The sequence below is a fragment of the Coturnix japonica genome, chromosome 24, assembly GCF_054131305.1.
Source record: "Coturnix japonica strain WE chromosome 24, WE-NBRP24, whole genome shotgun sequence".
NCBI classification, from domain to species: domain Eukaryota; kingdom Metazoa; phylum Chordata; class Aves; order Galliformes; family Phasianidae; genus Coturnix; species Coturnix japonica.
The window spans coordinates 8,527,876-8,553,122 of record NC_140686.1 but is presented as its reverse complement, the minus strand read 5'-3'; the positions used below and the strand labels follow the sequence as shown (position 1 = coordinate 8,553,122).

The 25,247-nt window shown below is 48.3% G+C and overlaps 1 protein-coding gene across 8 annotated transcripts in view; it reads left to right on the top strand.

Annotated features, from left to right (window-relative positions):
- Window positions 1-25,247, top strand: part of LOC107325055 (acid-sensing ion channel 2) — a 387,163-nt gene that overhangs the window by 353,579 nt on the left and 8,337 nt on the right. For all 8 annotated transcript variants that reach the window (XR_004309693.2, XR_014937144.1, XR_014937146.1 and 5 more), the window contains exon 3: window positions 17,777-17,904. Coding sequence is in view for 4 of the 8 variants with exons in the window: in XM_032449398.2 (XP_032305289.2) it covers window positions 17,777-17,904 (128 nt within the window). In the remaining 4 variants the exon portion in view is untranslated. The remainder of the gene's footprint in view (window positions 1-17,776; window positions 17,905-25,247) is intronic.

Genomic DNA, 25,247 nt, shown 5'->3' with positions numbered 1-25,247 from the left:
ATTATTCTTTTATAGAATTCTTTCCTAGTATCCAACCTGACCCTCCCCTGGTGCAACTTAAGGCCATTCCCTCCCATCCTTTTGCTGTTGTCTGGGCGAAGACCTCAGCACTACCTCCCTTCAGGCAGCTGTAGGGAGCAAAATGGCACCAGGTCCCCCAGATTCTGCAGTTACCCATCCAGAGATGGGTATCCACAATGGAGAGTGGCAGGGATGCAGAGGCTGTTTGTTTTATTGCCCTTTGTGATGGAAGCGGCAGAAATGCACTCAAACATAGTAAAGGAAACTGTAATTTACAGCGGGGACCATTTGATTGGAAAGGGAATCCACTTGTGGTTAATCTTTCTGGAGTGGCCCAAGGTATTATGTATTGACCTAATATAACGGCGCAGTAAATTGGAAATCACTCAGGCTACGGGGCTGTAAATAAGAAATACAATCAGAGGGTTCTGCATTTGTGTTTCAGGAATTGTCGGATAACGATGAACATTTCATAGCAATTAATCAAGCGACGTGCTGAATAAATAATAAAAAAGAAGAGCAGTGAGAAATGCACTATAAAATTGCACTAAAAAGAAGCATGAAATCTATAAAGCTTGAGGCTTCAATCCACTTAGGAGATGTACATGTTGTGTTATGGGCTGCCGTTATTTAATTCAGTATAAAACACAGGCTACAGGCGAGACTTTGCATCTAGGTCATGCAGAGGATGTTTCCCTGCACATCCAGCAGCATCGCAGTGCATTTTTTGGCTTCCCAATGGGGGTCTTTTATTGCTGTTATGGACCAGAGGATGCCTGGTTTCCACCCAGGGATGGATGGAAGCACTGTATTGGGTGCTCACTCTGTGCAGTGCAGTGAGATCCATCCAGGACAACCAGAGGTACAGGTGATTTCAGTGGCATCAAATTTCCATGCTTCTGCTTTGCTGCTCATTAAAACCACCTTAATTCAGCAGATCTCTTTCCGCTTCCCAATTGAATTTCAATAAGTTAATGTAGCATGGCTGTAATTTTGAATTGAGGTCTCCACGCAAGCCCTGATGCTTTAGAAAGTGGCTCGGGTGCATTTGCTGCCACTGGGTGATCTCAAAAGAGCTGCTGTGGTCCCCGTGGAGTTGTTAAAGTGAAGGAAATAGGATGGGAAAATCATCCCATGCTGTGACAAGCAGCAGCTCCCACCTTGCTGTGGCATCTCCAAGACCTGCCAGTGGTTTGGGATGCTCCAGGCATCCACCCAAAGGGATGCCCAGCAGAAATTATTCACATTTTTTCCTTTCAAGCAGCACCACAACCCTGATCCTTCATGCATCGTCCTGCTGCAGGTGGGTTGAGGGCAGCCCTGGGTTCTGAAGGCCGCTGCTGCCAACCCTGAAAAATCCCTCTTGCAAAGTTCACTGAAGCTGGCACAACTGGAGAGCGTTTCCATGGTTTCTTTGATTTCTCTGCCCCTCCGGATTTCCTGCCAGGCACCTCAGATTTAAGCAGCAGCTTCGTGCTGTAGAGAGCAGCCTGTGGAGCACTGCTGCTGCTGCTGCACTGCAAAGTGTCCTGCAGCAAGGAAGGGAAGCTGGCAACACACTCCTAGGGTTGGACATCCCTCTGCCCTTTCCCCAAAGCCTCCAACCCCTTTTGCTTGGCCTCCAACCACGCAAACTCTGTGCATGGTGCATCAGCGAGCCCTGCAGTGCTTCATTTGCCAGCTGTGCAGAGGCACAAAGCAATCACTGTTATTTACTTCTGCATATTAATATGGTCAGCAATGCTTCCTGGTAAATTCAGCCTGCTTTGCTTGTAAGATGTCTGAAGCCAGGCATGCTGTAGGAGGAGGCAGCCCGTGCAGCCCCAGGTCACGCCACAGACTGCATTATCATGGATTTACACTGTGGGGAATCGTCTGCAGGCTCTGAGCCAGCAGCGTGCACCGCAGGGTTTGGGGGAAGGGAGGGGGGGAAAGGGTTTTGTGCATCATTTGGAGCTTGAATTGGAGTGGTTATTAGCAATAGGGAGCAGATCTGTAAGTACAGAATGATAGGAGACGGCCCAGCAATGGGGGAAGTGATGGTAGCAGCAGGTGTGCCCCGTGGGAGGATGGAATGCTCTGGTACTGCATTGCACAGGGCTATCGAGTAGGCACGTGCATGGTGTATTTTAAAACAGGGATGCTCTTCCTCAAAGCCTGTGTGTGGTTAGTGCTGACCACAGGACTTCCCAGAGCTTTCCTAATTTCCTTTCCATCACTTGGGCTGTGAGCAGTCATGCCCTGGGGCAGCTTTGAGACATGCAATAGGAACTTCTGGCATCTGGCACAGCAGGACAGAGGTGCTCATGGTGCTGCTCCTGATTCTGGCTTCTCCTCTGCATCCTTGCAGAGAGGAGAGCCTTGTTTCTAATGCGAGAGCATTGAGCACAAGGCACAGATTCAAAAGGTTCAAAAGTGCTGCTACAAATGGGGCACAAGCTGCAAGGTTGACATCTGACTATAACTGAGGGAGAACCTTGTGTATCAGCTCCCTGTGGAGCAAGTGGGATTGATAGCTCCTGCTAGGTCTGTTCAGAGCCTAACAGACATGTATCTGTGCCAGAAGTACTTCAGGTTACACCCTGCAGTGAAAGGATGTAAAAGCAGTGGGGAAGACAAGACAGAAGGAGCACCTCCTATCTGTGCTGGGATGGTCATTGGTTGTGTAACAGCAGGTCCTTAAGGAGCTGAGTTGTCCCAGCTGCTCCCAAGCCTTCCTGCTACATGAGGTAGAGCACATGAATCTCACCTTGCTTCGTGTGATCGATTAAATGCTGCTGCTGAGATGGGGGTTTGGCTGCACCAGGTGATAATATGGAGCCAAGGCAATTAAAGAGCACCCCAAACCCCATTGGCACAGGTTTGGTTCATCCTCTGTTTGAGGATTCAAACATAGAATCATAAAAGGAGGAAGGTTGGAAAAGACCTCTCAGATCCCCAAGTCCAACCCCAACCCACCCCACCATGCCCACTGACCATGGCTGTCAGTGCCACATCTCCACTGTTCTTTGAACACCTCTGGGGATGGTGACTCTCACCTCCCAGAAGAAATAAATGGTACCTATAAGTAGGAATAGCCTTTAGTGTAAAGAACACTGAGGTTTCGGGCCAGGACTTGCTGCAGTAGGAAACAAGCTCACATCCAATCTTACATCAGCTCATCAAGAGGCAGCTTGACCTTTAGGAGGCAGTTGGTGTCACCTGGAGGGTGTTGTAAATGTGCTGTGTTTGGCTGCATCCTGGGACCTTTTGCTAATGAGAGTGAGAATTCATTCAATTAGCCAGGTTTCCCAGGGAGAAAAGGTCAGTGTTATTTCCATCTGCGCCAGCCCCCTGACAACCAGAGCATCCACAAAATTAGGCTGCCACTAAAAATTAATGACGTTTGCCTGAGCACCCTTATCAATAGCGCAGGAGCGGAGAGGGGAAGCTCAAAGGTTGCTTGGGTTCTCGTGTCCAACGGTGTCATTAAAGCTGTCGAGTCCACAGCGTGCTCCAGTTTGTTGTGAGCTGCTCTTTGGGACCTCTCATTGTGGTGCTGGAGAGATCAATGGCAGCTGGTGCAGATGCTGTTTGTTCATCTCATGCAGTGGAGCAGGTTCTGCTGTTTCCCAGCAGGTCATCCAGGGGTTGATCCACCTCAGCTTGCCTCAAGGTCTGATGCTGGCCATGCAGCATTGCTAGAGGAGAGAGGAAATGATTTTGGGGAGGAGACTTGACTTTTGACTTTTTTGACTTGATGTTAAAATCAAATGCTCATTGGCATTGATAGTTGGGTGAAGTGTTTATGGGTAGCCAGTCTAGGACTGTGGAGCCAAAACCAGTCTCGGCACCTGTCAAGAAGAACATCTTAGCTGCTTTGGCTGCCAGTGAGCAAGCATGAGGTTGAAATATGTGGGCTGTTTGTAAAGGATTTTCTCACTGGGCAGCACCGGAGAATGCAGAGCATCCCTGTGCTTCATCCATCTGTCCCTCTGGTCCTCACTGTGAGCCTGTTGCTGTAGTCCTGGCTCATGAGTGTGGTTTTAGCCCTTCCTAGTGCAGTCAGCACATCACACAGTGTTCTTGAGGTCCGGTTTGTGCTGGTGTGGCAGTTGGGGTTACCCTGAGACACCCAGAATTGCAATAATAAAATCACAGTGCAAGGCAAAGTTCATATGTACTGCAGGTATTGCATCCCTTCCTTCCCCAGCACCACATCCCCCATACAGACGTGTATGTGCAGAGTTCAGATGTGGCTGAGAAAGCTGCTGCTGTTGCTGTTCTGCTGCTTAAAAAGAGGAGAAAGGTTTGTCCTGAGCCAGACTGGAGTCTGTGAGCACACCCTGGCATCCCCGGTCACATCATGGAGGTTGTAAACGTGTCTCAGTGACTTAATAAGGAAATCCTTCAAAGGATGTAGGTCTTTCAAAAGCTTCTCTTAAAAGGAACCAAGGAAACACCCCAAAGTCCAGAAGTGTTCATTTAAGTCAAAGCCGAAGGAATAAAGACTAGAAGCTGGCTTTGGGAAGTCTGGCAAAGCAGAGATAACGCACCTTGAATTGCAGCTCTGTTACAAAGCAGTGTCATGCAGCATTACAATTAAACACCCATTTCATGCTGCTGCTCTCATGTGAGCCTTTGTGGCTGGCGTGTGAAGTGTCCTTAGCCCAGAGAGATGCTCAGAATAACAGGAATTTGTTAGTGGGGGTGAGGAGAGGGGCTGGGAATGTGCAATGCTGTGGCTGTGGGGCAGTGCCCATAGCTCCCATCAAGGCAGTGAGGTTCAGGGGCTGCTGTATGCAGTCTGAGCCCCAGCAGCCACAGATGTGCCTGCCAGCATCTATATTATTATTATTATTATTATTATATATTATATATTATTATATTATTATTATTACTATTACTATTTTCTGTGCCCTGGCCCTGGTGAGGTTTGGGGATGCTCCTTGGCATGCACTGGTTTTAGGTGAGGGTAATCCATGTCGTTACCTCTGGGTCATTACCTCCTCTTTGGGCTTTAGCATTGCCTGAGTATCTTCATTTCCCTCTTGGAAGATGAAAAGCTCAGCCCATGTTAATCAATCTCATGGAAGCACCAGGAGATTTTGTGGCTCTGAACCACTTTGAAGATAAAAATCTCTTGCAAGTGCTAATTAAATTTAATTTCATTAATCTCTTTGGTGCAGGGATCATCCTCTTGCTCCGACTTTGTCTGTCCCATAGCAGCAGGGGCTCTGTCAACGTTTCAGACCTCCCAGGCACTTCCTAAGAGCAATTTTAGCAATCTCTGCATGGTGGAGGTGAATAACAGTGGGAGGGTTTTTCTCCTCCTGTAGAAGCATTTCTCTTATTCTAAGGGTTTCCTCCAATTTTTGGTGTCCATACTGAACTCTTCATTTCACCATCACCATATTTTCATTGTCCAACATCACCAAATTCTCATAGGCTTTAAAGTGATGGCTCTTTTCTTGCTCATTTACAAGACAAAAAAGCCAGTAGTCCACGCTGAGCATCTCCAAGAGCACAGCTCTGTCTGCATGAATACAAAGTGGCTGGAGGAGTCATAGATGGCAAAGAGCATCCAGTGTGCCATGCTGGATGGCTGGAGAGCAGGCAGAGATTGAGCAGAACAGAAGAGAGAAAGAAGAAAGTCAATTATTCAGCTTTTATAGAGGTTAAAAGGAGGGCAGAGAGAGTCAGAGCTGATCTCTCATCAGCTGGCAGAGCATCATTTGTAGCTCTGCATTCATGGATCCCTAATGGTCAAATGTGCAGAGGGATGATGGAATGGGAGAGAATATATTGAGTGTTGTGAGGTCTGCATTCACTCAGATGGATCCTGGGGGGCTTTGGTTGGAGCTCCAACCATCACAATGGCACGACCATTGCCCCTTAGTGGGATCTTCTGCTGGATGTCTTCTCCTCCTGTTGTTCCTTGTGTCTGTGAAGGAGTGAGGGAAACCAGATCTATCTCTACTGTTGAGTTGGGGACAGGGTAGATGACAATCCTGCATCGTTTGGCAATGGCTTGTTGCAGCCCTTGGGCAGGAGTGGATTTGGGTCTCCCATGCGAGATGTCCCTATCTATGATGGGGCTGGGTGGCTTTCCTGCTCAGTGGAGAGCAGAATGAGATCATGAAGCCGTGTAGCAATACAAGGGAGCTGTGAGAGAGCTGTGTGACATTCTAAGCCATCACTACCTGTGGGGGAAAACAAACAAAAAAACCCCAAAAAAACAAAAATACAAAGTATTTAGGGGCTATTTAGGACAGTTTTTGGCATGCAGCCACTGCGACTTATAGTTTGCTACCAAATACACTGAAAAACTGGGGAGCTTTATAGAGAGAGGGCTGCGACTGTGTTTTGTTTGATCAGATTTAATATTTTTGTTGTAGTTATTACTTCCACTACTACTATTTAAGTGGAAGCTTATAAAGATTAGAAAGGGAAATGCCATCTGCGAAACTTGGCCGAGTGACAAATTATATTACATGATGTCGTTACTCAAATATTTTGGAGAGTGTGAACAGCGGAGAAGGGAAACGATTGCCATTGCCTTCTGTCAGATGTGTACCAATGGGAAAGTCTAACTTCCTTTTTCCAATGCAAGGTCAGCATGAGAAAATCCAGGCAGCAATTCATCTGGGATTGGCCTCATGCACTGCTGTGGTTCACTCTAAGGGGTTGTCATAGAACCATAGAATCATAGAATGACCTGGGTTGCAAAGTACCACAGTGCTCATCCATTTCCAACCCCCTGCTGTGTGCAGGGTCACCAACCAGCAGCCCAGGCTGCCCAGAGCCACATCCAGCCTGGCCTTGAATGCCTGCAGGGATGGGGCACCCACAGCCTCCTTGGGCAACCTGTTCCAGTGCGTCACCACCCTCTGAGTCTTCCCAGAAGCTCCAGATTGAGGTGCAGTTCTCCTTGCTTTTCTGTAATCTCCAGTTTCCTCAAAGCCGAGGACCTCTCTCCATCACTTTTCCAGCCTCCAGGGCATCCAGGTCACATAGGTCTTACTCCGATGTAACTCAAGGGTAGAACTAAACCAGCTCCACATTGCAGCCCTAGCGTGAACAATATCAGAGTCAATTCTGGAAGAGAGAAGATGGCAAAAAATGCTGTTTATTTCAGTGATACCCTGATGGAGATGCATTTGTCATGCTGCGATCTCTTATCTGAGCATGTTCCCAAGGGAAAAATTGACACATTTTAAGGATACACAGCAGTTTGTTATACTCTGTCCCAGGAGCCAGCAGCAATTTATCTTCAGTGTCTCATACTCATCCCCTCCAGTGCAGATACTTATTTCTGTAGATAGCAATGGCCTCATGGGCTTGTTAGTATGGATGTTCTGTGAGCTGCCATAAATATTGCAATAGTAAAAACAATAATTAAGCATTATTGCAGCGCTACAAGTTCACACTGAACTTAGAAAGCCACAAGCTCGTAAGCAGGATCCCTCTCACCTCTGTCTCCTGGCTCTAACCCATCCCATTGTGGTCAAGGGAGGGGACCAATGTGCTGAGGGCTGGGTTTGGCTATTTTGCTGCCCTGCAATGGGATGTGGATGTGCAGGATCCCATGTGAGCCACTAATGTAGGAATAGTGAGCATGAGTGCAGGGATTCTCCTTCTGTATCCCACTATGGGGCCAGAACTAAGTTTTCCAGGGTCAGAATTTTCCCTTGGGGTTGGAACTGAGGTCTGTAAGACATTGTTATGGTGCAGATCGTTGGGGTCAGGAGAGACAGGGGGATGTGGAAGGCAGCTTCTGTGTCTTCATAACCCAGAGGTCTTCTCAACCACCTGGCTTTGAATGTGAAGAGCTGCCTCTCCGGACCCACAGAGCCCTGTTGCCTCCAGACCATTTGATTTCCATACTGAGCTTCTTCACCATCAGTTTATCTAGGCTGGGTTTTATTTTATTTTATTTTATTTTATTTTATTTTATTTTATTTTATTTTATTTTATTTTATTTTATTTTATTTTATTTTATATTTTATTTTATTTTATTTTATTTTATTTTATTTTATTTTATTTATTAATTTCTTGCAATCACTTTCCTGTTGATGGAAATGCTCCCTTCTGGTGTTTGCTTTGGGTGTATTTATAGAGAGGACTCCTATCTGCGTTCAGCCTTCATTTCACCAGACACTGCACAACCCAGCCTGTGCTGAACTCCTCCCAAAGCCCAGGCTCTGCCCATCCCAGCTTCTTTAGTGTGCTCCTCTCCTCACCCCATCCATCAAGTTACTGCAAGCAGAACCCACAATGGTATTTCCAATGTACTTTCACTATCCAAGCTCTCTTGGATTGTTTTGGTTGGAAAAGGCATTTGAAGTCATCTGTTGGCATTCTTCATCCAGACCTGCCAAGTCTCTGTGCTTTAAGGTCCATTCCAACCCAAACATTCTGTAATTCAATGACTTTATGGACACTAGTGACTATGGTCAGCTCTGAGATGGCCAAAAAACACAGCCGAGCATCTTCTTTGCTCTGCCTCTTTGCAAACCCCACCTCACTTACCCCAAATCTGGTTCAAGCCACATTTCATGTTCCATCCAGCTTCCCTAATTCATCTCTCCTTGCTACCCCTTCTTCACCATGCCTTGTAAAAGCTCAGGAGTAACCTCTGCCATCAACCCACCATATGTCAACTTAAACCTCCAGGTTAGCAGTGCTGGATTTTCTTTTTCCACCCCCTCCAGCAAAATTCCTGGCAGCTCTGTGGGCTGCCCCGCTTCCCCAGCAGTGCTTCACTAGATGTGATTTTCACAGGTTATTTTTATCAGAAGGAAATATTAGACTTGCCTGCTGCCATACGAGATCCGTCCGTGCCCTGCTGGCCTCACCGTAGGCAGCAACACAATGCAAATATTTTTATATATAGCATCTTCCATATGCTGCGGTGTGAGAGGAGAGGGCTGGGGGACAGCAGGGGTATGGCAGTTTGGGGGCTGGAGGTGCTGATGTTGAAAGGAAGCAGCAGTGCTTTGTTTGCAAGATGGGACTGTGCAGAAGTAAGGAAGAATCACTGTCTGGACAGCAAGGGCTCAGCAGAGTCTAAATGATGGGGGTGGGGAACATGTGCAAGTGGGGAGCTGAGATTGGAGAACCACAAAGTGTTGGGGTAAAGATTAATGAGTGGGGAATGTTCTAAGGAAATGGGGAGGAACCAGAAGTCAGCATGGGAATGTATGAAGGCTGTAGGTTTGAAAAGCCAAATCCTAAATCTCTTCAGCACGTCCTGCAGTTGAAGGATTGCTTTAGATGTGAGATCTACGCTTCCCTGCTTTTCTCCCTGTCTTCAAGCAGGGATCTGGGGGTTCTTTTCTTATTTTTCTGCCCTTTCCTCACCTCTGAAAAAATCAACTCTTGACTTTGGGTCCTTCCTGGCCAACACTCACACAAATGCATGAGCAAGAGAAGCATTTCCCTCCCTGATGTACCTTAAATACGTGGTTGCTCTGGTTATTTTTTCCCCACTCGGGTTGATAGAGTATCTCTTTTCTGGCATTTTATAATCAAAAAACACATCTGATGTGCATCCTTTTCCATTAAAAGAAGTGTTTACTTAGTCACCAGGTTCACTGAAGTGCTTGGAAATTACATCACTCAAAATACTGACATTTATAGGCAATGCAAATTAAATAGACATAACCAGAGATGTCAGAATGTGCCAAGTCAAGGTTTCTCCAGGCGGTGAGACCCATTCTGTCCCTGCCTTTATTCAAATGTTCTTGTTCCAATAGTGGTTTTATTGAATTACTCTCTGATTCTGGAGCCTTCCCACCCAGCCTGGCTCTGTCTTGAGAAATTGCTTCTCTCCAAAAGGATATAAAATGAATAGAGCTGTCCCCCAAGTGGGGATATGGCTGCAGGGTGATGGTGGGGAGTTTCTTCCCTGAGAGGAGCTGGTAGAAAACGAACAGTTGCAAGCAGTTATTACTCATCAGAGTGGCTGCAAAGTGATAAAATCAGGCAGGTGCTGGGGAGGTTCATGCTCGGCCTGAGAGGGAAATGACATCCCTGCAGGATGAAGGAGCAGCAGGATTAAATCCCGGCTGGGTGCCTCTGGTGCCAACCTGAAGCATCCCTTGGCATGGAAAATTCAGCATTGATGCTATGCATCAGTCCAACAACCTCTGTATCCGTGCTGTCACACACCTTGTAGATCCTCGTTGCAGATGAAGTTGTCCCCTTCTTACATCCACCCCCATTTCCCTATTTCTTCTTATTCTGTCCCACTTTACTGCACACTCCCATGGGACCACACTCCCAGGGAGGTGTCCCCACCCCAATTGGGATGTAGAGAGGTTCTCCATGGACCAGTGATGCTTAAGGCTGGCAGATCTCCCCAGCACCTCCCAGATCCTCTAGCATGCTAAACCATATCTTGCAACAGCTCTGCCCAATGCAGCTGGAATGGCATCTCCATCCCATGTGCTGGATGGACACAGCATTGCCAGGACCCAGCCTGGGTGCTGGGAGATCTGCTTCCATCTGGCTCCCCATGAGCTGAAATTAACAGCAGTTAATTCTGACCATTTAATATTTCAAGATGTTCTGGGCGAAGCAGTGGAGGCTCCCAGGGAGGGGGGGATGTGCAAGAATCGCTTCTATGCCTTTAAAATTTGACCTTTGTCGTTATTATGATTGTTATATAGCTGAGGTGCAGCTGGCAGATGGGAAGCCCTGGAGGAGCCCCCTCTATGTGGGATGCAGGCAGCAGCTGGAGGGAGCAGTTCCCCCTTCCTCGCTTCACTTTTCAGGCAGCATTTCAGCCCTGGGGACCCCATCCCATTTTCAGTTCTCCTCCTTCCTGTAACATGTAAATCCTATAGAATGTGGAGATGGGAAGGGAGTTTTTGTCCCTTTCTCCCCATAAAATGGTCCTAAGGGCCCTCTGTGCTCTGCTGTGACCCTGCAGTGAGGATACAGTTTAGGAGATGTTTGTGTTGTTTGTTAAACTTAACAGGGGTTGAAACAAGGAACTGAAATATTCATTGTGGGCTCCATGCCGTCCACTGAAACCGCTTTAACATCCCCGGTCTCGGCTTGCTCCTTATATTATGTAAGAGGCTTTTTAATAATATACTTTGAGACATATGGCCCCTCAGATTTAGTATGCAAATGCAATATGCTTAACTAAAAATAGCTGCTGTGCTTAATGTAGTTTATTATAACACCTTCTGTTACTTGGTGAGTAATGGAGCACGGCTGCGCAGTGTGGAGCTCGTAATGGAGGGAGCAGGGAGCAGCCCCCAGCCCTGAGCTCCTGCCCTCCCCCACCATGGACACCAGTCACAGAGCAGAACTCACCCCAGTAAGTGTTCACTGGAAGGTAAGGTAAGGAACATCAGGAAAAGTTTTGCATCCTGCCAAGGTAGAATGTTGCCTTATATCCCAGAGTGTTACCTCATGTTTTGGAGTATATATCCTGCATGAATCCTTAACCCAGTTTATCATGATGGAGTCATGCAGTGACCAAATCCCACCACAGTGTTGATTTTGAGCAGTCTCATATGAAATGCAGTATCCCGCTCACAGGCACAGGTCTTCCCTTCCCTTCCCTTCCCTTCCCTTCCCTTCCCTTCCCTTCCCTTCCCTTCCCTTCCCTTCCCTTCCCTTCCCTTCCCTTCCCTTCCCTTCCCTTCCCTTCCCTTCCCTTCCCTTCCCTTCCCTTCCCTTCCCTTCCCTTCCCTTCCCTTCCCTTCCCTCCCCTCCCCTTCCCTCCCCTTCCCTCCCCTTCCCTCCCCTTCCCTCCCCTTCCCTCCCCTTCCCTCCCCTTCCCTCCCCTCCCCTCCCCTCCCCTCCCCTCCACTCCCCTCCCCTCCCCTTCCCTTCCCTTCCCTTCCCCCTTTCCCTTCACCTTCCCTTCCCCTTCCCCTTCCCCTTCCCTTTCCCTTCACCTTCCTTTTCCCCTTCCCCTTGCCCTTCCCCTTCCCTTTCACCTTCCCCTTCCCCTTCTCTTCCCTTTCATTTTCCTTTCGCTTTCTTTTTCCTTCCCCCTTCTCCTTACCTTTCCCCTTCCCCTTTCCATTCCCCTTCCTCTTCCCTCCCCTTCCCTCCCCTTCCTTTTTCATTTCTCTTTCCCTTTTCCCTTTCCCTTTTTTTCTTTCATTTTCCCATTCCCTTCCCATCCCATCACCTTTAAAGGCCCCTTCCAATGATTCCGTGACTATTTTGGCCTCTCTCTGTGCAAACCCCTACTTGCTGAAGCCAAGAGCAGCACCAACCAGGTGTCATCTCATGGTGATGAATATCTGGATCACAGTGATGCTCGTGTCCCTTCCACAAAGGCACTGAGGACAGTGAGTCCTCTGTGCTCCCATCACAGCCCCAGGAACCTTCCAGATGCAAGATGATTTCTGAACATATTCACCAAAGGTGTGATTTCTTAGTTGGGGGAATGATTTAATAGAGATGCTGTATCCCTGTTGGTTCCTCAGCTCTGGAAGGGAACACCTGAATTTCCCATTGAGTTTCTGTAGTGTGTATCAGATCTTATCCTAGCTGCTGGTGGGGATGAAGGAGTTGCCTGGCTCAGTGGGTTGTGGGAAGCTGCAATGCGTTGGCCGTGACTCATCCTGTTGTAGGCATTGCCCTGGGATGGGATGAATCACGCTGGGGCTGTCACTTCACTCCTGCAATGGAGGGAGATTCAGCAGGGCACAAATCGAGCCCTGATCTGTGCAGCAGCAGCACAGCCCCCTGCCATGCCTGCAAGCATAGAAAACAGAGAAAAGAGACCTGTTTCTCAAGGGGCTGCATGGGAGGGAGCAGGGGGTAAAGCTGGAGGTGATGTCTTTGTCCCAGCAGAAGGAACAAGGTTAGGGAGCCTGTGGCAATAACCAAGGGGCTGAGTTGTTTCCATCTATAGTGGTCTTCCTCTATATAGGACCCACTGAATGCAACACCATCCATCCCATCATGTTCCCCTTAAGGCCACACAAAGGTGGTTGGGTTCCCCCCCCCCCCCTCCAGCCCTCACAGGGACACTTTTCTCCAGTATCACCCCCTTCCCACTCAGCCCCATTAGACAACACCCCAATGGGCCCTTTGTCCCTGGGTCACCCCAGGGAAATAACTCATCCCCAGTTCCTCCCAAGACAGCAGCCAAAGCAGAGCCCAGAATAGCAAAACATGCAGGACAAATGTTTAGAGATTGTTTTCAGTGGGAAAAGTTGTGTTGGCTCCATCGCCTGTCAGGCGGATGTTATCAATATCCCCCTCCCCCCCCCCCCCCAGACCCTACTGCAAATACTCTTATTTCAGCCTCACTTCATCCTGTTACCAAGCAACTTTAACTGCAGCAAAACACAACACATCCACAAGAACGAGAGCATGCACAAGGGATCAGGGCTGGGTTTTTGCTGTACTTAAATGGGTCTCTGTGTAATTCCATATTTTTTCCTGTTGAGCTCAGCTGTACAGCTTTCCTGTACTTACCTTCCCATGACTTTAAGTATATGTAATCAATACATATTTTCTCTAGCAGAAGTAGTGAGAGCATTACACATGTGCTGGAGCTTTGTGCACAGGCACAATGTGGTTGTGGGTAGCAAAACCTCTACAAGCTGCTCCATGGATGTAATGAACCCAGTCTGCTCAGCCAGAGTCCCTGAGCCTCCCAGTTGCATTTGGCACTTTACCCCTATGCCACCCCTATGCCACCACCCCAACCACAAATACAACAACCCAATGCTTCCACAAGCAATCAGCATCTTTGCTCTGACCCATCCCAGCAATCAGGTTTATGTGCTGCTCTGCTCCATCTAAGAAGCTCTTGAGCAAAATTACTCACTGTGCACACACTCCCCTTCTATTTTTCTTTCCTCCTCCTTTTCCCACTGCCGTGTTTCTGCCTTGTCTGACAAAGGTTTAACCAGAGCAAGTGTAGAGTCTTGTACCTGGGGAGGGATAACTGCATACATCAGTACAGTTTAGGGGGTGACCTGAAGAAAGGAGCTCTGGAGGTCCTGGCAGATTGGCCATGAACCATCATTGTGCCCTTGTGGCTAAGAGGGCCAATGGATCCTGGGGTGCATTCATAAGAGTGTGGTCAGGAAGCTGAGGGAGGTGATCCTTCCCCTCTGCTCTGCCCTGGTAAGGCCACATTGAGTGAACTGTGTCCAGTTTGGGGCTCCTCAGTTCCAAAATGACAGGGATCTCCTAGAAGGAGCCCAGTGGAGGGCCACAGAGATGGCAAAGGGCCTGGAGCATCATCTGTATGGGGAGAGGCTGAGTGACCTGGATCTGGCCAGCCTAGGGAAAAGATGTCTAAGAGGGTGGGTTTATAAATACCTGATGGGAGGTGGGAGGCAAATGAATGAGCCCAGGCTCTTCTTGGTGGTGCATAGAGACAGAACAAGGAGTAATGGCCTCAAACTTGTGCATAGGAAGCTCCGTAATAACATGCAGAAGAACTTCTTTATGGTAAAGGTGATGGAGCACAGGAACAGACTGCACATAGAGGTGGTGGAATCCCCTCCTATGAAGATAGTCAAGACCCCTCTGGATGCCAACCTGGGTGACCTATTGTAAGGAACCTACTTTAACAGGGGATGGACTCAATGATCTCTTGAGGTCCCTTCTAGCCCCTGTGATTCTGTCACTTTGACTTCAGTAGCAGCACTGCACCCAATTCTACAGTAACTTCAGCAAAAAGAGCAGCTCAGGATTTGGAAACACTGCCCTGTATACAGTAATGGATATTTATGTATTTTAAAAGGCAGTCGTTAAGGGGATTTTCTTTACTCCCCATATGAGATTCTCAAAGAGTTAAATGTATGCATGCTAGTCTGTGAAAAGCAGGATCAGAGATTGAGTGCAGGTCTGTGCTTGGGCTTCCCAAAGCCATGAAATTGGTCTAAAAACAATATGGTACAAACCAAACCCCAATTTCCTTGAATTTATCCTTAAAATCTCTTTGGCACTTGAGCCAGCCAAAGGCTGGGGAAATGCATGGGCTGAAGTCAAGGCTGACCCGGGGTAAATGTGAAGCAGATGCAGAAATGGGCAGAATGATTTTGGACCCAAAGTGTTCCGACAAAACAGCTCCCGTTGCCCAACAAGAGCTGCTAAATACAAGCTTCCTCCTCCAACTTGTCAGGTAATTAGTGAAGGAAGCATATGGCATCGCCTGGAAGTGTTGGAAGGGGATCAACACCAGGCAAAGCTGGGGAGGGTTGGGTGAGTGGGCGTCATATGGAAATAATGGGATGTGGAGGAGCGGGAGGCGGTGATGGGAAGGGGATGGAACCCTGTGGTTCTGGCACGCGGCCACCTTGGCAGTGATGGGGTGGATGAGGATGCTGGGTGTTCCCAAAGGCTCGGTGGGAATTCTGCTTTCATCCCACTGTTTTGAGGAGCTGCTGCTGAGGAGGTGGTGGTGGGAAGGAGATATTCAGTGAGGACCGGAGAGGGAGACTGGGCATGCCAACATACACCCAGTGTCTCTTGGAGGGAGAAGAGCCAAATTATGGGTGGACAAGGCAAAGGTTTTTATTGTGGTTCCTGGTAATAGGCTTCATAGAAACACAGCATGGTTGGGTTGGGTTGGGTTGGCTTGGAAGGGACCTCAAAGCCCCCAACAGTCCCACCCCTGACATGGACTGGCTGCCCCCAACCAACTCAGGCTACCCAGGGTCCCAACCATGGCCATGGGAACCTGCAGGGATGGGGCACCCAGAGCTCTGGTCAGCAGTGCCAGGGCATTAGCACTCTCTAAGTAAAGAATTTCCTCCTAACTCTCCTGCCTTTTAGTTTAAAACCATTCTCCTTTATCCTCTCTTATCCTATCCTTACCTTGTCTTGGTAATGTGTTCTGTTGTTTGAAACAACACCCATCACGAGAGGATGGCAGAGATCAATTCAGATATGTGTCTTGAGCAAAAGTGAAGAAAATGCTGGTTACTTCCACTCTTACTCCATGAGACTTCAGTTCAGCAATATCCAAAACAAACTCATCCTTTCTATGCCACTGTTGCACTGATGTGTCATTTTACATGGGAAACAAGTGCATCCTGCTCATCCACCAAAGCATGCAACGGTGATGCTGCCATGCCCCAGTCATGACACTGTCACATAGGAATGACAATACACAATTACCTTGCAAAGGAGTATTGCAAAGCCAGTGCCAGAATTAGCACAAGTGCTGGAGGTGTTGATCAATGGGAGCATGTGTTTAAGAGTGAGTGGTGCAGATAATAAACCTCCAGCTGGTTCATAGTCCAGCTCTGAATGGTTGGAGCCAGGCTGACCACCTGGGTTTAGCAAGACCTGGGGAGGTGACTGACTGAATAAATCCTATTTATCTCCAGATTGTTTTGAAGGTAGGAAAGCTGAGCTTTAAAAAGGTTAAATGCTAATAAATACTAATAGCCTGCTCCAGCTGCTCAGTCAGTAAAGGATGCTGAGATAAAATGCCAGAGAGCAGCGCTGGATGCTGTGGGCATAGAGTGTGAAGTTACAAGTGGCCAATGGGTAAAGCAACTTCATGGTCACAGCGGGGCTTTTTGATGCTGATCGTTCCCAAAGGGTGAATGAAGTGTGTGTTTTGGTTTGTGTATGGGTTGGGGGTTCAATGGCACAGGAGGGGCTTCCTGGGTCAGATTGGCCGTGGCTTTGTGTAGCTGAGTGCTGAAACCATGAAGGATGGGCTGCTATCAAAGAGCTCTGGGGCTGACTTTCCTTCCTTGTTGTTTTCTGGCAGTGTTTTGGATCAAATACAGTGCTGGTAAAAATTAAAAAAAATTTAAAAATTAAAGTTGAAAAGCATAATAAAATAGTAGAAAAATACCAAGAAATAGTAAGCAAAGAAAACGAAGAGTGACTCATCTCCAAACAGAAGTTCTTCAGATGTTTAGGCGGCGTTTGTTGGCCCTAGGCATGGATTCGTATTAGTGGGTTGTTATGTGTTTAGACCATACCGTGCATAGCTAATGAGTTCCTTTGCCAGCGAGCCCCCACCCTTTAAACCCATATGCTCCCTGTAGTTGGTTTGGATGTGAGGCTGTAGCAGCGAAGCTGGAGAGAGAAATGTTCTGTGCTCCTGTGGGGGATGATGTCTGTGTGATAGAGGAGCCCAAAGTGCTGGGATAGAAGACAGGTCTGACTCGGATCCATTAATTCAGCTTCACAAAGCCTCTTATCAGTTTAGTGGAAGAGGAGCTGAAGATGTGAGGATGACACATAAGCCAAAGTGAGGAGACCCATAGCAGGGTCATGAGATTGAGCCCGTGAGCTGCAAAGGACCTTTGTGCTTGGAGCAACAAAGGACTGGGATTTTACTCTTCTATCATTACTGTATTGCCTGTGTCATGTTCCAAGAGGCTTCAGGTGTGTTACTGCCAGAGATGAGGCTGCAGGGCAGCAGAGGTGGGTGCAACCATTCTTTTTGTATCAGAGAACATACAGATACTAAAACTGACTTTTTGGGAAGGAGAAGTATATTTGTTGTAGTTGTATGAAAACTTTCTGCTACGAAGCAGCAAGAAAATGGATGTCACCTCCTGTTTTCTGTCTTGAAAGTATGGAGAAATCACCGCTCTCTGACATATGCTGACATCAAGCCTTTGGGACAGAAAGCAGTGGAGGAGCAGGAGCCAGCAGATGCTCTTGATCACAACAGAGTGAAGCATCCCTTGGTGCTGGGCTTCCCTCCATCATGCCCAGCCCCTCATCATGTCTCCTTTTGACCAGACAGAAGTCCCCAATGGACACCATCCCATCATTCCCAGCTTAACCCTCTGCTTTCTTCTTCCAGAAGAGACGACGTTCGAGGCAGGAGTCAAAGTTCAGATCCACAGCCAGTCGGAGCCGCCGTTTGTCCAGGAGCTGGGCTTCGGGGTGGCCCCTGGATTCCAGACCTTTGTGGCCACCCAAGAGCAAAGGGTAAGTCCCACATTTCATTTGCACACCGAGGTGCCCCCACTGGGTCCCATCTATGCACTGATGCTGCTTGACAGGCAGTGTGGTTTTTTTTCTACTCCTTGTTCCAAATTGGTTGGGAAAAGGACAGCTCTTGTTGTTTCCAATACATTACCCACTACCAAATGGGCCACAGAAGGGATTCTGTCCCCAGTAATATCCCTGATTGGCTTTTTCCTGTTTGTGGTTCACCTATGGCAGTCTCTAAATGTGCTGATTACCACCCAACCCACTGTGACATTCTCACTCTCCAAGGCAAATAAATGAGACCAGAGGAGTGAGTTTCATAAAGCAGCACAGCATGAATCCTTTCAGGGTAGCACCAAAGCAGTCACATTATTTATGCTGACCAGTGGTGGGAAGCTCATGGCCCAGGGTGCATCACACCCCTGCATCCCAACAGTGACACATCACAGTGCAGATGGCAATGTGACATGTTGTCATTAGACCCAAATCCCGGGTAGGCATTTGGAAATGCTGGGGGTGCAGATTAATTTTCTCCCCACTGTTTTTGGCCACAGTGCCTTTGCTTCTGACCTTCCTGCCTCATTGCCTCTCTTTTTCATCCCTGTTCTCGTGCCTACTCTCAATGCAGCATGATGGGTCAATGGCTGGGGTAGATGATCTCAGTGCTCTTTTCCAACATCCTTGGATCCTATGAATCAAACTGAGGAAAGCAAGCAAACACTCATGGAGAGTTTGCTGTGATCAAACCTCAGCAGAGATCAGGGCTGCAGAACTCTGAGCAGCTCAGCCAAGTCACCACCAGATATATCTTTAAGCCAAGGCATCTCTCCATGGATCCGGGTACCAAAATACACATGGAGGCTGCAGCATTTTAGTGAGGCTCATTCATTACGATGTGTTCGTGTGTGCTCATCCCAGAGATAACGAAGGGTGTGGGTTCCTGGTAGGCGGGCGTCAGGTGGAGACTTCTCAATTAAAGCAGAGCAGTGTTTTGCTGTTGTCGATACGTGTCTTGTGAGAAGTCTTGTGGGCTGGAGAAAATGAGCAGCTCTATTAGCACTCGCTTGGAGCGTAACACCTCGGTGATAGTGAAGGCAAAGGGATCTTCAGGGGCACAATGAGCACCTGCTGAAGTCCAGAATAGCTCCTGCCCCATCTATGTCCACTGGCCAAGCCCTGTCCTCGTGCTGCTCAACCTCCCCAGACTCACTCTTGAGATGCTGTGTGACCTGGGCCCACCTTGCTGGTGGGTTTGGGTGCATTAGCTATTGTAGGAAATGGCCTTGGAATCCCCTGAGGGGCATTCTTCATCCCATCCCCTTCCATATATCTGTTGGCAGCCGCTTTGTGCTGCCCCAGAGGACCCGTTGGGTTACAGCCAGCAGCCAGTTGGTTGAGCGAGCCCACTCACAGCCTGCAGCAAGGACCTCGAGGACTTTATTTTGGGTAGGAAGAAGCATAAATGCTGAGACTTGCTCTAAATCTAACCTAATGCTTCCCTTCCTACTGCCAACCTTCATTATTTTTCATTCTTCCTATTATAAAAGGCAATTGCTAGGGACTGTGTTAGGAAGTTGAGATAGAGAAATGGAATAAAAACCCTCCCTCCCCACATCCCTCCTTCAGGAAGGAAGATGACAGTGAAGCAGAGTTTGGGAGTCTCTCTGCTGGAGCATGTCGCTCCTTCTGTGGGCTTTGCCCCAGTTTCAGTGCTGCCAGAGGGCAGGGCACATTGCTGCTCAGTACCAGCCATTCTGGAGCAGGTATAAGATTGTACCACAAAGCCTTGGCCCATGAGACTCAATAAAGTCACTTTATAGCCTAATTACGACCACTAATTACTACCACTACAGCACAGGCATGCTACTGCCTTGTGTAATTACCCCACAGGGCACACCCACCTCCTCCCAAATGCATATCTCTGATTCAGGACCCAGATTGAGTCTTCTCTTAATACCTCATCCCCATGGCTGGGGTGGGCATTTGCTATTCCTTGCATAAGTCAGAGCAAAAGGAGGAAAACCTTATGAACATCACCCAGAGGACTGAGTCCAGCCCATTATTGAGGTCCTCAACTGCATGTTTTATATTACCATAGTCAAAAGCAAACCATGACAGTGTGATTTCCTTAAACGTTGCTTGAAAATGAGCTGTCAGTTGAAAGAAGCAACAAAAATAATCACTTCTTCTCCTCCTTCTGCAGCAGCTGAGCCCTCCAGCAGAGTGACTTTTAAGAAACATTTGCCAGGTTGGTGGTGTTAATGCAGTAGTAGTGTCGGAAGCACCCAGGTAGCACTGCAGATGGGGACATTGCAAGCAAGCTGTGCTTGCTGAGTCAGCAAAAGCAAAAGCAGTGCAAGCAGGGGGTTCTCCATAAAAGCTGTTTTTCTGCTCTGGACATCTCAGACTGAAGCAATTTGCTCTAATTAGCTGGAATTTAAGAGCTGGGACAGAGCTCCCCAAGGCTCAGGCACTGCTGGAGGCAGTGCATTCGCAATTAAAATGGGAGTGGTTTGATGGAGGACGTCAAAACTCCTCTCTGAGTGATTTAGGCCGGGAGCTGGAGCAGTTCACATAGAGATATGAGGCTGACTGCTGTTTTCTGGGGGTCTCACACAGTGTTACACGAGGAGGGGAGCTGGAAGAGCTGGGGCAGAGCAGAGATGCTCTGGCCATGCAGGAGAGCCGTTTCTATGGCAATCAGTGAACCTAATGAGTAAGGTTTGTTTTCTCATGAATGAGCCAAATGAGGAGCAGCAGCACAGGAGCTGGCTGCAGGCAGAGGCAGGCTGGTCCTGAGCAAGGCAGGAACACTCTGCACAGGGCTGTGCCCTCCACGTCTCTGCTGCTGGTTTTGTGGGGCTGCATCCCCAATTTTCCTCTTTCCCAGCTCTAGGATGAGCCTAGTGCTGCAGAAAAACCTTGTATTGTGCGTGCTATAGGGTCAAGGATTCATTAAGTTTGGAAAAGAATAATATCTACTATCATGTGGTCCAATCATCCACCTACCCCCAATAATATCTGAAGTAACATCGGAGAGGCTGCAACGCACATTGGCATCCATATTTTGGTAGGCTCATCCACTCAAAAAGACAGATTCCTCCTGGATTTGCCATCTTTTCATCCCAACTTCCCAGCTGTGCTTTATGGCATCACGGCTGCATCACCCACGGTGGATGGGATGGGTAACTGCTGCTCCCTGCCACGCCACCGGCACCGCGCGTTAGGGAAGATGAAATGCGCACTAAAATGGCAATTTCTGCCAACTTGGCAATAAAAATTTAAGAGGCTTCAATTAAGCAACAGGTTCGTAGACGGAGCTATATTGTTTTATAGGGCTCTAGTGCGCCTTGGAGACTCATCCCCTTGTAACGTTTGCACGGGACAGAGAGCATCAGCTACCAAGAGATGCAGGATCACGAGGTGTAATTACAGAGCCAGGGAAATGGGGCTCAGGGTCTGGCAGTGATCGCTCCTATTTTCAAACAGGGCGTAGGCAGCTGCGTTTGAAAATCGGGAGCAATTAAGTGACGTTTCCCCACTTTGCCAACGCTCACTCAGAGCATTTTCTACCTACGGTCTTACACCGCCTCCTGGAAACGCTCACTCTCTGTTTCCCTCGATCCCACACACTTTCCCTATTGATTTCCTCCGGTCTGTCATTGGGCTCTAATTAATTAAGCAGCAAGAAGCCAGCCAGCAGCCAACGGAGGCAAAAACATCAGCACATGGGTTCAAGGGGGATGAACGGAAGCCATTGCAAGGATGTTCTTATTGGACAACCTGAAAAGATACAAGGGGAAATGGGCTTGGAGTAAGCAGTGGGAATGAGTCCAACTGAGGAGCAATGGGGATGGGGAGAGATGGGAAAGGACTCCTTTGGGAAGGAGGTTGGTAAGAGAAACTCTCTGAGCACATCATGAGTTTGTATGGGTCAGGGTGTTCTGTTAACTCTTTGCTTTGTGACAGAGAGAACAGGATTTTATTTTAAAAGTTGGAAAGCCACTTTCTGAAGTTAGAATAGCTCCAGAAAATCCAACTCCCCCCAACACACCCCCCAGCTTGGGCACTTATGTGGGGTTGGCCAACGTGGTCCAACAAGTAGAGCCCACATTGACCAGCAGAATGTGGGGCTGAGGAGGTAGCCAAGGGGGAAGAGGCAGAGCTAGCTACTATTTGATTGAAGAGTTAATTGCCATCCCATCCCTGGAGGGTTTCAATGCTGGATGGAATCCTGGGCAGCCTGACCTGGTTGGGGCAACCATCCTACAGCATGGGGTTGGATCTTGATGGTCTTTAATGTCACTTCCAACTAAATCATTTGATGATTCTGTGATTTAAAATACAAGCAGAAGGCACAGCTCATTGAGCACAGGAGAGAAACACTTGGAGCAGCCAACCAATGACTTTGGCTTTAGAAAATCATTCCCAGGAAAAAGGGCACCTGGAGGGGCTCACAAATCACAGCGTGCCCAAATGAATGTTTTCTCCAGCTGACCATTCAAATGCAGAGCTGAGTACCCTTGCCAAGCACCACAGGCTGCTGGAAGGGTTAAGCTCTTGTCAGTCAAGACAATGTTATTGGTGCAAATGGGAAAGAACAGCTGCATGGCACACTGCACACCCCGCCTGTGCAGAGAGGCGATAAATAGAGAAATTCCAGCATCATTAACTGGGTGATGGAGACAGGAACCACAAGCAGCGTGTACACTGAGCTTTATAAGTATTTTACAAGTGCTAAAGCTGTCTGGGATTGAAAATCTATTAAGTTGATGCCATTTGATGTCTCATTAAAGAACGTAGGTTTCTGGTTAGTATTTCATTTGCAGCAAAAGCAGATGCACCTTGCCTTGAGGCTGCGAGCTCCAGTGGTGGGTTGGTGGGTCTGGATGTGCCCGGAGCGTGGTGACATCGCGTGGTGCTGAGCCAAAGCAGATGAATGGCAAAGCGGAGCTGCAAACGGGGATGGAAGCAGCTTCACCACGTTCCCACGTTGCATCTGCTTGTCGTAATCCCCTAATAGCAGGAATCTAGGCAATTTAATGAGCACTTAATTAATTAATTAAGTATTAATGAAGGCAAACGCAAGGGGATGAGCACTTGTCGACCTCAATTAGGGGCTGGTGCTGAACTTTGGCTGTTGGGAAAGTGGAGCAAAATGATGGATCAGTGCCGCTGAACCAAGGGCAGGAATTGTCCCTGCTTTGCTTTATTCATGATTTCCATCCACCTTACAAGGGACGTCACTCATTGCTGGTGGTGGGGAGCAGCTCAGCTCCTTCTGATCCAGCACCAAATCCCACTGCTTGCTGCAGATGGGGCAAAAATCAGCATTGTCAAAAAGAGGGGAAAGCAAGGCAGGCAATGCAAGCAGGGTGATGTGATGGCCTCGTTAACTTAGTTAGCTCTATGGGCTGGAGATCCAGGTTTCTACAGTACACAATGCAGGCAGCCCCCAGGGCCAGGTGTTGTGCATACAAAGGCTTTGCATGAGTTTGCAGCCCTGAGAATGCACCAGTTGCATCAATGAGAGGGTTACAGGGGCTTGCAGGGAAGTGAGCCCCTCTCTAAGAATCACATTACTGAGGGTGGTCCCTGCCTGGGAGCAGCAGAGAGTTGAGTCCCTGGGGATGCTCCTGCCCCCTCCAGAGAGGTCCCACACCCACATGTAGTGCTGATCAGTCGAGGATTCACTTCTGATTACAAATTACAGAGCACAAGGGAAGCAACGTGCCTCTAAAGCTGTAATTACGATGGAAGCTCCACTAATAGCCTTTGATGAGTCCCTCTGAGAGGGAAGAGTTCATTGACTTGCACAAGGGAGGGGGAGTCTTAACGCTGAGAGCAAAAAATTGAAGGTATGGTGGCACGTGGTTCTGTGTGCTGCATGTTTGGGAAGCTGGAAGAGAGTGAACTGTTGGAACCCTGTGGTTGGAGGGAGAAGCAAGCTGGCTTTGCTTCACTGCACAAGGATCTGTGCTAATGCAGGTCATGGGTGGGTAGTGCTCGTGGTCCTGGCTCTGGAACAAGACCTAACTCTGTTAATGAAGCTGGCTTTAATTAAGCATTCAGCCCATGCAACTCCTGCAGACGCGGTGCTGGTTCACAAACACTGTGGCTCACATCCAGCGCTGGCTGAGCAAACGCTGTGTAAGCTCGGTGTCTGCTGGTGACTCCATCATCTCCTGCTCCTGTCACCTACATTTCAGAGTAAAATTTAAAGGGCTTAAAAGATTTGTGTAGAGCGGTGCTCAGAAGAGAGCTGATTCCATCTGAGCCTGTGATTATTTATTCTCCTTTATCATACAACGTGCAACATATGGGCCCCTTTCTCCGCCGCGGATGACTAAATGATGGCATCTGGTACTCTATTATGCTGCAAGTGTAAAGCAAATGAGAAAAGATCCTCTTCAAACAACACTTTGCTATTGTTGCAGAGACGCTTCTCAGTATTTTCATTCAAAGGTGTTGTTGCTTTGCAGACTTCCAACACCACCCAGTTCAGAGCCAGCCTTGTTTCTTGGAGATGCTGCAATGCCTGGGAGCTGCTTTTATTCTCAGTTCTTCTGCTGGTTCCACAGATGGGAACAGCCTTCACCGGCTGCACCTTCGCACCTGGGAGCTGTCTGGGGCTCAGATGGGACCTGCAGGGTTGTTGTGCTGAGCTGCTCTCACTGCTGTTGCCCTGAAGTGAGCAGCAATGTGGATTTGGGTGGATGATTTGGGGAACTCCTGGGCTCATGCTGCAAAGTTGTTTTTCAGCAGCACTTGAATAGCAGCATCGATGCTCACAGGAGCAGGGGAAGGGAGCTGGTGACTGAGCTGGCCTAGTGGGCAACCAGAGCCTAAGAGGGTTCTCTGTTACACCAAGACCCCTTCACCTTCATTCTGAGCTTTTCTAGGGTCTCTCCTTGGTCCCATGCAAGGAAAGACCTGGAACTGCCATCTTATCATGGCTGGGACCACTGGCTTAACTGGGAGATGGATGTGCTGCCGAGCTACCTTGAGCACGGTTACTGCTGGTCCTGCAAACCTGCAGCAGGTTAGAGACTGAAACAACTGGGAACCATCTAAGTGGTGAGCAAAGCACCTCCACGTTCCTGGGTGGGAACTGTATGTGGCAAAATTATTTATAGAGGAGGAATTAATTCATCTTGTCTGAGTTCTGAGCCTGTGGGCCTGGGGCTATGGGGCAGGATAGGATTTGGAGAGGGCAGGATTCCAAAGCCTGGCCTTTTCTCCAAGCTTTGCCTTTCTTCCACCCTCACCACCAGTCACCTTCTTCACAACATCTCTTTGTCTCCCTAGCTGCACTTGAAGCCCAATATAGTTGTTCAGAA